The sequence below is a fragment of the Haematobia irritans genome, chromosome 5, assembly GCF_050003625.1.
Source record: "Haematobia irritans isolate KBUSLIRL chromosome 5, ASM5000362v1, whole genome shotgun sequence".
NCBI classification, from domain to species: domain Eukaryota; kingdom Metazoa; phylum Arthropoda; class Insecta; order Diptera; family Muscidae; genus Haematobia; species Haematobia irritans.
Window position 1 is genome coordinate 163,789,263 of NC_134401.1, and position 13,476 is coordinate 163,802,738.

A 13,476-nucleotide genomic window follows, 5' to 3' on the forward strand; every position below is an offset into this window, starting at 1 on the left:
TTTTGTCAAAATTTTATTTTTCTAGAAATTTTGTCAAAAGGTTTTTTTATGAAAATGGGAAATACTGGATTAATTTGTTTGAAAACAACATTTAGATTTTGCATGCATATAAAATCATGCTTATTGGTAAGAAAACTATAAAAATGTCAACAAACGTTACCAATTTTGGTCATTTGAAATCCCATATCATCATTGGAAGATAACACGACAAAGCCTGCTAGAGCCATTTACAAATTTTCGTTATGGTTCTCTCTTATCTAAAATAACGTTTTCATCTCCCTTTTTTCTTTTCTATCAAACAGACAAAGTTATATCCCACAGTTGGTTTACAGACACCCGGCGAAGAAGTTGATGCCAATTTTGGTCAAGAACCATTCAAATTTGATAAGATCGAGGAAATGATGAGAGACATGAGGGAGGAAATGAAGAAAACAATCTATGACTTTCCTTTGCACGTGGACCAAGGAGATCCCACAACATTATTACAAAAGTAAGTCGAGACTGAGTTGAAACAAAAAAGTTTATTGAATTTTGGAATTAATAATTTTTTATAGGTAAAAAGTTTAATTAATTTTGTTCATTAATAAATTCTTTGTTTTTTTTTTCTAGAATGGTTAATTCATATTTGGTGCATAATGGCTATAGTCAAACAGCAGAGGCGTTTGCTCGTACAACAGGTCAAAGTTTAAGGGAAGATCTATCTTCCATGCGTAATAGACAGAGTAAGTTTCGTTATTTCGTCGCAACGAAAAATATTGTTTATATTTTTCTTTTTTCTAGAAATTCTAAAATTAGTTATGTCCGGTCGTATGGGCCAAGCCATAGAACAGACATTACGTTTATATCCTGGCCTATTGGAGAATAATAAAAATCTATGGTTTATGCTGAAATGCAGACAATTTATTGAAATGATCAATGGCTCCGATATTGAGGTATTTCCATATATTTGACACCATAAGGATCTAGCAGAACCAATTTCTAATTAATGTGTTTTTTTTTTGTTTATTTTCCCATTTCATTTCTCTCTCTTTCTATATGCTATCTTTCATAAAAAAAATGCTTTGATGCCTTTTCACGCTCTCAATGATCTCTGTGTTATTATTTGATATTGGGGTTCATTATCCTTATTTTCTACTTTTTGTATTTGTTGTTTGTGTCTGGGATGAACGGACTGGGCTCTCACCAATGCATAATTGTGGAATGTTATAATCTTTTCAAATAGTACTGCCCCTCATCGTCTACTACAAATAATAATAATAAAATAACAACTACTACCAAACAAACATCATCGCCAACAACTTGCTCTGCTCCAAATCAAACATCGGTTATACAATCGACAAAATCGTATCAGAATGGTAATCCAAATGAAGTTGCCCCCTCCTCCCCATCATCTGTAGCTACGGGAAATGTTTCCACCAGCAACAGTAGTAATAATGCCAATAATAGTAGCAGTAGCAGTAGTACTAATGGTAACACCACCACCAATAATATTAATCCTATAATTGCAACAGAAGCAACTACCGGCGGCAGCAGCAGTAATAATGTAGGAACAACCACACCAACAACAACAGCAACAAACAATGCACAGAACTCAAGCCACATAACTGTGATAAATACAGATATTGATACAAAAACTGAATCGTGAGTATGGTAGCAGAACACAAATGTAGACCGACCACCTCATCTCAAAATGGTCTAATATCCTTGAAGTCCTTGAAAAGGATTTGCATTATGACTGTGTCATAAAATATTCACCCTTTGCTATTTTTTTTTCATAATGACTTCATGTTGGTCATTTGTTATTGATGATTTTATTTTTGTTTTCTTTTTTCTTCTTCTCGTTCTCTTAACAGTAATTTAGTTGAACATTGTTCCGCTTCCGGCGATGCATCTAACACAATAAGTAAGAATAATAACGATAATGATTATTTAAACGATGTTGAAATGGAAAATAATGGTCACACTACAAATGGTAAGAGTTTACAATATTTGAGAATTTACTTTCGTAGCGAATTATATTCCATGGTGAGAGGCTTTCGTCATTTTAAAATAATAATAAAATTTTATTTCTATAGAAAATTTTGTCAAATTTTTTTTTCTACAAAAAATTTTTGCTAAATTTTATTTCTACAGAAAATTTTTTCAAAATTTTGATTTCTACACACAAAAAAATTTCTTTCTGATTCAATCACGAAATTAATTGATCCAATTAATTTTTTAATTGAAATGTCTTCAATCACAGAAATGATAGTATCAATTAAAAAATTAAAATTCAAAAAAAGTCAATTAAAAATTAATTGATCCAATTAAAAAATTAATTGATATTATTAGTTTGTGTGATTGATTTTTGTTTCAATTAAAAATTTTGTTGAATCAATTAAATTTTTAATTGAATATTTTTTAAAACTCAATTAATATTTTAATTGGAAACATTTTCGTGAATTTTTTTTTCTGTGTATCGAACATTTTATCAAAATTTTATTTCTATAGAAAATTTTGTCAAAATTTTATCTCTATAGAAAATTTTGTCATAATTTGTATTTCTATAGAAAATTTTGTCAAAATTGTATCTCTATAGAAAATTTTGTCGAAATTTTTTCTCTATAGAAAATTTTGTCAAAATTTATCTCTATAGAAAATTTTGTCAAAATTTTATTTCTTTAGAAAATTTTTGCAAAATTTTATTTCTATAGAAAATTTTATCTCTATAGAAAATTTTATCAAAATTTTATCTCTATAGAAAATTTTGTCAAAATTTTATCTCTATAGAAAATTTTGTCAAAATTTTATCTCTATAGAAAATTTTGTCAAAATTTTATCTCTATAGAAAATTTTGTCAAAATATTATCTCTATAGAAAATTTTGTCAAAATTTTATCTCTATAGAAAATTTTGTCAAAATTTGTATTTCTATAAAAAATTTTGTCAAAATTTTATTTCTATAGAAAATTTTGTCAAAATTTTATTTCTATAGAAAATTGTGTCAAAATTTTATTTCTATAGATAATTTTGTCAAAATGTTATTTCTATAGGAAATTTTGACAAAATTTTGATAGTTTTGCTGCAAGTAGAGGATACTTATGAGGAATGTGGTAATGCCGAAACGTGCGTCCATCCAACCATCTTGCAGTCTATAGGACTTTGCCCAAATAAATTTGACAAACATTATTTTCCTCTGATGGTTTAGCTACACTTGTAGTTTACTCAATGCATGGTTTTAAGCTGAAATCAAAAACAACAAACAACATTTTATTTCTATAGATAATTTTGTCAAAATGTTATTTCTATAGAAAATTTTGATTTCTAGAAAATTTTATCAAGATTTTATTTCTAGAAAATTTTTGCTAAATTTTGATTTCTATAGAAAATTTTATCAAAATACTGTCACAATTTTATTTCTACAGAAAATTTTTGCTAAATTTTGATTTCTATACAAAATTTATCAAAATTTTATTTCCATAGAAATGTCACAATTTTATTTCTATAGAAATTTTGTCACAATTTTCTTTCTATAGATAATTTTTGCAAAATTTTATTTCTATAGAAAATTTTTGCAAAGTTTTATTTCTATAGAAAATTTTTGCAAAATTTTATTTCTATAGAAAATTTTTGCAAAATTTTATTTCTATAGAAAATTTTTGCAAAATTTTATTTCTATAGAAAATTTTTGCAAAATTTTATTTCTATAGAAAATTTTTGCAAAATTTTATTTCTGTAGAAAATTTTGTCAAAATGTTATTTTTATTGAAAATTTCAACAAAACTTTATTTCTATAGAATATTTTTGCAAAATGTTATTTCTTTAGAAAATTGTATCAATATTTTATTTTTAAAGAAAATTTTGTCAAAATTTTATTTTTATAGAAAATTTTGTCAAAATTTTATTTCCATAGAAATGTTGTCACAACTTTTCTATAGAAAATGTTGTCAACATTTTATATCATTCACCTAACTTATCAAAAACTTGTGTACACAAAAATTCGAATTTTTAATAATCGTGATAGTCGTAAGTGGATTTTTTTAAAAAAGCCGACAAGTTAAAAATTATTAAAAAAACTACCAAAATTTAAATAAAAAAATCCAAATCCATTTGAAAAATTGAGATGTTAACTTTTTTATCCTAATTACAAACCCTAATAAGAATAAAAGGACGCGAAAGTATCATATAGGAGTAAATCCTACAAAGACAGATTTACAATGGAGTTAAGATTTTCGTAGGTTAAACAATGGCCTTAGGTGACATTTCCATTTTTTGTTGAACGTGTAAAATTCCTCGGAAAGAACTTTGTACTCAATCAAAAAAGGCAACAGCGGAAAAGTAAGGACTAAATCAAAATGTTGTGCACAGTTACTGTTAAAATTATACAATTACTCTGATACTCCAGAGAATCAAGGTGTTTATGGAAAATAAAGTCACATACTGCTATAAACGCCTTAACAAGATGCCTGAGCACTTCAACATTCACGTTATATGGGCATGGATTTGGTTTTATATTGATTAGGTGTAAAATTACCATTTGTGATTTTGATTAGACATTTCCAAATTTTGAAAGACTTGATATAAAAGATATCCTCAATTTCTCAATATTTCAATATACAGAAGTTGAGTGTGAAATGGAACTTGTCTTTTTATTTTAAAACTTTATTTTATTATTCCAGGAACCGTTTGTAAAAATGGAAATTCGAATAATTTTAATGAATCAATAGATGCTGATGAAGAAATGGGTAAGCCCTCAATATAAAAAAAACTAACTATAAATTTTAATATAATTTTTTATTTTTTTTTTTTTTCAGATGTTGATGTATCCCCTTCAGTAAGAAAATATAGTCATGGCATTGAACGTATATTAGAGTTTGGTAAAGATCTATCACAAATGGGACAACAATTGGAAAAGGAAAGCAAAATGACTGATGAGGAGAGACAAATGTTGGAGGTATGTGTGGGTGTATACCATATACAATAGCATTAAATAATAGAGATAATGGTTGTAATAAATTTATTTTTTTTAATTTTCAGGATGCATTTAGTTTAATAGCCTATTCAAATCCCTGGGCAAGTCCTTTAGGTTGGCAATTATGCCCAACAAAACGTGAGACTGTCTGTAGAGCTTTAAATTCAGCCATATTAGGTAAGACTGCTATATATTTTTTTTATTCTAATGTTAATGAAACAAAATGCAAACAATGCTTGATTGCAATTGCTTCTAAAAATAGATTTCGATTTGATGTAGCATTATAGTAGTAATCAGGGAATGGAAAAAATATAGTTAGCTATTTACAGTATATTTTGTTGTTGTTGTACCAGCTGGGATGAGCTGATATGAAAACGCTTAATTTCATGCTGACTTTGCTCCGGCTTCAAAGCAGTCGCCTATCATATGGAACCATAATAATTGCATTACTAATTATATTATCTGGATTTTTGTTAACTTTTATTATTATTTTTAATGGATAAAAGGAAATGGGTATTAGTTTACATTTGTCACTATTACCCGCTAGTGGCGCTGCTGGTTAGTTCTATTTATAGTTTTTTTTGTTGGTGTTAGTGACGTGTTATATCTCCCCTCTTTTTCGTCTTGTTTTGTTTTTATACCCACCACCATAGAATGGTGACGGGGGTATAATAAGTTTGTCATTCCGTTTGTAACACATCGAAATATCGATTTCCGACTATATAAAGTATATATATTCTTGATCAGGGAGAAATTCTAAGACAATATAACGATGTCCGTCTGTCTGTCTGTTGTAATCACTCTACAGTCTTCAATAATGAAGCAATCGTGCTGAAATTTTGCACAAACTCGTCTTTTGTCTGCAGGTAGATCAAGTTCGAAGATCGGTCCAGGTTTTGATATAGTCCCCATATAAACCGACCTCCCGATTTGGGGTCTTGGGCTTATAGAAATCGTTGTTTTTATCCAATTTGCCTGAAATTTGAAATCTAGAGGTGTTTTATGACCACAAAGAGGTGTGCCAAAAATGGTGAGTATCGGTCCATGTTTTGGTATAGCCCCCATATAGACCTCCCATTTTTACCTCTTGGGTTTATAGAAACCTCAGTTTTTATTGAATTTACCTGAAATTGGAAATCTAGAGGTATTGTAGGACCACAAATACGTGTGCCAAAAATTGTGAGTATCGGTCCATATTTTGGTATAGCCCCCATATAGACCGATCTCCCGATTTTACTTCTTGGGCTTATAGAAACCGCAGTTTTTATCCAATTTACCTGAAATTGGAAATCGAGAGGTACTTTAGAACCATAAAGAGGTGTGCCAAAAATGGTGAGCATCTGTCCATGTTTTGGTGTGGTCCCCTTATAAACCGACCTCCCGATTTGGGGTCTTGGGCTTATAGAAACCGTAGTTTTTATCTAATTTGCCTGAAATTGAAAATCTAGAGGTACTTGAGGACCATCAAAAGGTGTGCCGAAAATGGTCCGTATCGTTCCATGTTTTGGTATATCCCCCCATATAGACCGATCTCCCGATTTTACATCTTGGGTTTATAGAATCCGTAGTTTATATACAATTTGCCTGAAATTGGAAATTTATAGGTCTTTTAGGACCATAAAGAGGTAAGCCACAAATGGTGAGTATCGGTCCATGTTTTGGTATAGCCCCCATATAGACCGATATCCCGATTTTACTTATTGGGCTTATAGAATCCGAAGTTTTTATCCAATTTGCCTGAAATTGGAAATCTAGAGGTATTTTCGGGCCATATAGAGATGTGCCGAAAACGTTGAGTATCGGTCCATATTTTAGTATAGCCCCCATAAGAACGATCTCCCGATTTAACTCCCTGGGTTTCTAGAAACCGTAGTTTTTATCCGATTTGCCTGAAATTGTAAATATTCTGGTATTTTAGGCTCACAAAAACGTGTGTCGGATCAAGTTTTTATCGGTCCATTTGGTAATGCCTCCATATAGACCGACTTCACTTCTTGAGGGTATAGAAGGCGCACTGATCATGAAAATTGCTTGAAACTCAATGTAAAATTTCCAGATTTTACTTCTACAGATTTCAAATCAAGACGTTATTTTATAATTTTCTTGCACACTTACAAGAGATGTTAATGATTCCTCTAAAACTCAAACAAAAATGGTTCTTATAAATCCAGAATATGATATAGTCCTCATACACACACAAATTTTTTTTTCTGATTCAATCACCAAATTAATTGATCCAATTAATTTTTTAATTGAAATGTCTTCAATCACGAAAATGATAGTATCAATCACAGTTTTAATTGGGCATAGAAAAAATTCTTGATTAAAAAATTAATTGATTTTTTCAGCAAATTTCAATTAATTTTTTAATTGATTCAATTAAAAATTTAATTGATGTTGATTGCAAAACTCAAATAATTTATTAATTAAAAAAGGTAACTATTTTTAATTACTTTCTGAATTGGCTTAAAGTTTTTATTTGGATTAACAAATGATTGGTTGAAATACATTTTTCATTAAAAATTAAAAAAAAATCAGCACTTTTTTTAACTGAATTAGTCTTCCGAATTTGATTAAAAAGTTAATTTATCAATTAATTTTTTAATTAAAAATTTTAAAATGTTCAATCATTGACTTAATTAACTTAATTTTCTATCATGATTAAAAAGTTAATTGTATCAATTAATTTATTAATTGAAAAAATTTTCAACTTCAATTAACTTTTTAATTGGAAATATTTTGGTGATATTTTTTTCTGTGTAGGTGAAATCTTTAAATTTATCTTCGGGAAGTGTCCTCAAGTCCTTAAGCCCTCCTGAAATTTCAAAGGAAACCCTAATATTTGGTTCATGGTGGTGGGTATTTAAGATTCGGCCCGGCCGAACTTAGTGCTGTATATACTTGTTTAGTTTTGTTTATTTTTTTATATTATCTATAGAATGGAAGTGCGACAGGTGCTAAATGTATCAACAGACACTCGAACAAGTGATGAATTTACGCATGTAAATTATTTTTGCCTGGGCCACCCGGCCGAGAATCGAACCCGACACCTTCGTCATGCAAGGCCTAGAGCGCTTCCACTGTGCTACCGAGGGCCGTAGTTTGTTGTTTTTGTAGTATCCTGGAGATGCTGACTTGAAAACGCTTAATTTCATGTCCCTACGGGAAATGCATCATCCACAGGACTAGTCCCTGGTGTGTATAACAATACAATACAATGGATGGGACCGGTCACTTTAACATGGGTTTGGCATAGACGGGGTAAATTTACGCTTTAGACCACGTCTTGGACTCATTCCAAAGGACACGTCCTGGGATAATTTAGTAGGAGCACCCCAATAGACAGGTTCTCATGAACCAGTCTCGGACAAACTATTGGGAATTTGTTTCCTTTTTGGCAGGAATCGCATAAGAAGTGAAAAACTTTCGAACTATGTTGGAGCAATAGATTATTATGATAATCGTATTTTACCAAATGTCTATATCCAATACGATTTTAATTTTAAGCGACAAATTGGTGCTACGGTACCAGTCCTGTAGTATTTCCTTCAGTGGTAATTTGTACCAATTACCCGTAGGGGTTTTCATGATTTCTCTCAGGCTTAAAATCAGTCGACTATCATGGGGCTTTATTATTTGCATCACTGTTATCCGCTTTTTAGTTAGCTGTTATTATGGAATGAAAGGAAATGGGTATTGGTTTACTTTGGCCACTATTACCCGCTAGTGCCGCTGCTATGTGTAACACAGTGCTGGGAAAAATGGTTCATTTTGGGAATAGAAATTCCTATATGTTTTCTCAGTAGGAACTCAGCATAAAAAGTACAAATTAGTAGTCCCGCTAGATTTATGCAGCTAATCTAGAAATATGCTCTTTCGCAAAATGTATAGCTAGGAGTGTAAGTGTTCCAATTTAATTTCTTTTGTCTTGTTTTAAACAACAACCCAAATATGTGTGACTTCACCATACTCGACTTTAACAGCAAAAATTTATCGAGACATTCCTTTGGAAGTACGACGTCGATAATAAATACGAGCATGTTATTACCGACTGTTATGCATTGAAATCAGTAGACCCTTTGGATAGTTGGTTTCAATTTCATAGCTATTCTAGCTAATGTTATGTTTTGTTTTGTTATGTTTCCCTTATTTCTATCAAAATTTCCATGGATCTTATTATCGACTGTGTACAATTTCATTGCAATTACGATTTTGGAATATTTGTTATTGTGTTTTCAAGACAGAAATGTGTCTACCCGATAAAGGATAGCTTAGGTAAGGTATTGCGGAAGCCCCATATTTCAGGCTTAGACTATTCCATCCATTGTGATACCACAGTGGTGAACTTATCACACGTCGTATACGTGGTCTCCGAGCCGACACACACCACAATTTACTGTAGCCGAAGTTACCAGTGTCATCAACAGCGCGAAACCATCCAAGGCCCCGACGGAATTTCAATACTAATGTTGAAGCATCTCGGAATACTGGGAGTTGAGTACCTGACCAGACTCCTCAATTTGTCCTTAGAATCACTCATTATACCCGATGTCTGGAAGATGGGAAGGGTGATTCCACTACTGAAACCAGGCAAAGATTCGAGTAAAGGTGAATCGTACAGACCGATATCCCTTCTCTCGCCAGTAGCCAAGACACTTGAGGCACTACTCCTCCCTAGCCTTGTGGAGAATTTTCCAGCTGCCCACCATCAACATGGATTCCGTAAGGTACACAGTACGACGACAGCCTTACATGCCATTTCGACACATATCAATAGGGGACTTCATCAGCCCAAGCCGTGTCATAGGACGGCCCTCGTGGCGCTTGACCTATCGAAAGCGTTCGATACGGTCAACCATGCCAAATTATTTGAGGACATCGAGAATACGTCCCTACCGGCAGGAGTGAAACGTTGGGTGCTGAATTATATGTGTGGACGCCAGTCGTACGTGGAATTCAGGGACAAAAAGTCAAAACCCCGTAGAGTTAAACAGGGTGTTCCCCAGGGTGGGGTGATATCTCCGGCACTGTTTAACCTCTACCTGTCCTCGATTCCACGCCCACCTGACGGCGTCGAGATTGTATCATATGCGGATGACTGTACAATCTTGGCATCTGGGCCCAATGTTGATGACATCTGCGATCGTTTAAATGTCTACTTAGCTAATCTTACCAGTTATTTCACTGCGAGAAACTTGAGAATATTCCCCACCAAATCCTCAGCCACACTATTCACTACATGGACGGCAGAAGTGCGCAGGCAGTTGAATATTAGTGTCGATGGCGAAGTAATCGGCCGGTCAGTGGTAAACTATGCAGCGCCAGTGTGGACACCGCAGACTAGTGATACGCAGTGGAATAACATACAAACCTGTCAGAACGCTGCCCTTAGAACTGCGACTGGGTGTCTCCGCAGCACACCCCTGGATCACCTTTATGTGGAGACAAAGATCATCCCTGTGCGAAGACACAACTACATGTTGTCAAAGCAGTATCTCCTGGGTTGTTATCGCAATAATCATCCAAACCACCATCTCATGGATGCACAACCACAACCCTGGAACGTAAGGGTTGATATACATAATCTAGAGCGCGAGATCCAGCGCTACAAAAGAGAACCTCTAGATCAAGCAGCGTACCAGGCAGGTTTGAACAGGATTCATGAGGATACTGTAGCTGAAGCGGTGAGAAGCTACAAGGTTAATCCTGTTCTCGGAGTCCGTCCACCGCCCATAGCACCGGAGAAAAGAGACCTCCCACGGCAGACTAGGGTAGTTTTAGCCCAGTTAAGATCAGGCAAGTGCCGCCGCCTCAATTCCTATTTATCAGTGATTGATAGCAGCGTAGCTGACGTATGTCCAATTTGCAATCAAGGGCCACACGACACGCGTGGTCTTTTCTCTTGCCCAGCTAAACCAACCCGACTTACCGCAAGGTCACTCTGGACGCACCCCACCTTAGTCGCAGAGTTCCTCGATCTGGCCACAAGCTGAAGTACCAAAGCGTATAACATAAAAATGGATGACATCACAATAAACTGTTACAACTGTTACAACAACAACAACACTCTTATCACTGAGTGCTGCCCGATTCTGTGTTTAGCTCAATGACAAGGGACCTCCTTTTTATAGCCGAGTCTGAACGGCGTTCCACATTGCGGTGAAACCATTTAGAGAAATTTTTAAGCACTCAGAAATATCTCCAGCATTACTGAGAGGGGATAATACACTGTTGAAAAACATTTTGGTGTTCTATCGAAACTGGGTTATTAGGTTTTATATTTTAGTCAGTCTACAGACCTCAATTTTTGGGTGACGTTAGTTTAAGAGGAGTCGATACATCTGGTATTTCAGATCATGAGGAGTGCTAGTGCCATATCAATAGATTCTAGCTATAGTGGTAACTACCTAAAGTATTTCATAATCTTATTATCTCATCAGTCCTGTATAACTGATTCATCATCTCATTGATAGATGACTGTGTAGATTTACCCTTTTCCAAATGAGAATCAATATTTAAATTTCTTGTCAAAGACTTATTTCGTCAGAGTCCCACCAGTTGCATTTGTTTTAAAAAAAAGGACTCATATGATTGGAAAAAAGTTTATTTTGAAATGTAAGAGGATTTATTGGAAGTAGGGATGCTAAATTTTGATTAGACCCAGTCACTTCTCTATCACACATTGGGAGATTAATTTATTTTGGTGTTGTGAGAAAAATGTGTACATTTATTTTCTCGGCCTAAATGTAGCTCGTTTTTTATAATATTTTTCGCAATAGTTTTCAGCATATTAACTAATTTATTTCCTATTCACTATTTTCAGAATCAATGAATTATGCAAAATGGCCACCATTGGAATACTGTGTGGCCCATGCCAATGAGCTACTTAAGGTTATGGCTCAATCTTCATTAGGAGCTTGTGCTTTTGTGAATATTGCAGATGTGTTTCCAAAAAATTGACCCACTCAATTTTAGCTAAAAATGTATGAACATCATTCTTTTTCGTTTTCTTGTCTTCGCGGAAATCAAAGGCGAGTTGCCATTTTAAATAAAAATTCGTCTCTAGAATTTCCTTTTGGTAATAGCAGTAGCAGCAGCAGTAACAGTAACAGGGGCTTAAAGGGAACATCAACAGTGACTGCTAGTTGTAATGCTGCCTTAGCCACCAGCAATAGTAGTAATAGTACGGCCCAAGTTAATAACCATCAATCAAATATGCCCACAACTTCCTCATCATCTACGAATTATAATTGTTCTTCTTCTTCTTCTACTACTCCTCCTTCTCCAGCACCGCAGGCCTTTTAAATAAAATAAATGAAAACATAATCATGTCGTCAAGCTAAAGAGAAAACAAAAACAAATGATATAAATTTCATGTTTGGTTTCCCCCATTTTCTAGCTGCTTTAATTTCAAAAAAAAAATTAATTTTATTTAATGTAAAGCGAACGAATATTATTCGCAAACGTTAAGAACAAAACTCAAGTTGTGAATTCTTTTTTTGTTTAGAATATTATATATTTATTACAAACTATTTTATTACTATTATTTAGAGTTTGATCTTTTTTCTATATTATATATTTTTGGTTTTTTTTTTTTGACTATGGAAAATTAAATTTAAACGAAATTTTAGATGAACAAAATTTCCTTGGGCGTAAAATATTTTTCTTAAGTAACAAAAAAAAAAACATAAATTATGGCAATTATAGAAAGAATTAACTTCAAAGATAATTTGTTAAAAATAAAAGGAAATTTAGTTTTTTTCTAAACTTTTGTTACAGAAAAAGATTTTTTGGATTTTCAATAAAAATATCAGGCCTCTTCCATGAGTTTATGTTTAGTTTTTCCAATTTTTATTTACTAAACCCTCCATAAGAGTTGCGTTTTGTTTTTGTCAAAAGCAAAATTCTTAAAAAGGAAAACTCAATTATTGGTAATCTAATTATGAAAAACCAAACAAATGAGATAATACAGTGAATACAAATACAAAAACAAACAACAACACAACCCACAATATAATAAACTGTAATAAAATTTAGGATATTTTATGAAGCTTCTTAAGAATCGATAAAACAAACAAACAAACAAAAATCAGATCATCAGATTAAAACAAAGAAACTAAATATACTATATATTAGAAATTAAGAACGAACAATTACGCAAAATCATTAGAAAGTGAAGAATAGATATACATATAAACAAAACAAAAACAACAAAGCAGCATAACAAAAAAAAACAAAAAACTAGATTTTAATTTTATTGCAAAGAATGATATAAACAAAAAATCATATATAAGCGAGTAAAGAAAAACAAAAAATATTATATTTAATCAAAGTGTGTTGTTCATTTAACCAATAAAATAAAATCCCTATCCTAAAATATTCTTAATAAAACAAAATCAATAATAATAATAATTAGTATGAAGCTTTTTTTTCGTCTTAAGGGTGCATTATTAAGTAATACCATAAAAATAATATAAAATAAAACCATATTATTAACAATTTTTAGTGTAAATTAAATGTAAAATT

At 32.4% G+C, this 13,476-nt stretch overlaps 1 protein-coding gene across 1 annotated transcript in view; it reads left to right on the forward strand.

Moving 5' to 3' along the window:
• Positions 1-12,018, forward strand: part of RanBPM (Ran-binding protein M) — a 43,427-nt gene extending 31,409 nt beyond the window's left edge. The window contains exons 6-14 of the mRNA XM_075313937.1: positions 303-490; positions 610-722; positions 781-932; positions 1,223-1,641; positions 1,854-1,972; positions 4,658-4,723; positions 4,793-4,932; positions 5,016-5,127; positions 11,774-12,018. Of these exons, the coding sequence (XP_075170052.1) occupies positions 303-490; positions 610-722; positions 781-932; positions 1,223-1,641; positions 1,854-1,972; positions 4,658-4,723; positions 4,793-4,932; positions 5,016-5,127; positions 11,774-11,910 (1,446 nt within the window). The 3' untranslated portion in view covers positions 11,911-12,018. The remainder of the gene's footprint in view (positions 1-302; positions 491-609; positions 723-780; positions 933-1,222; positions 1,642-1,853; positions 1,973-4,657; positions 4,724-4,792; positions 4,933-5,015; positions 5,128-11,773) is intronic.
• Positions 12,019-13,476: the final 1,458 nt, after the last annotated feature.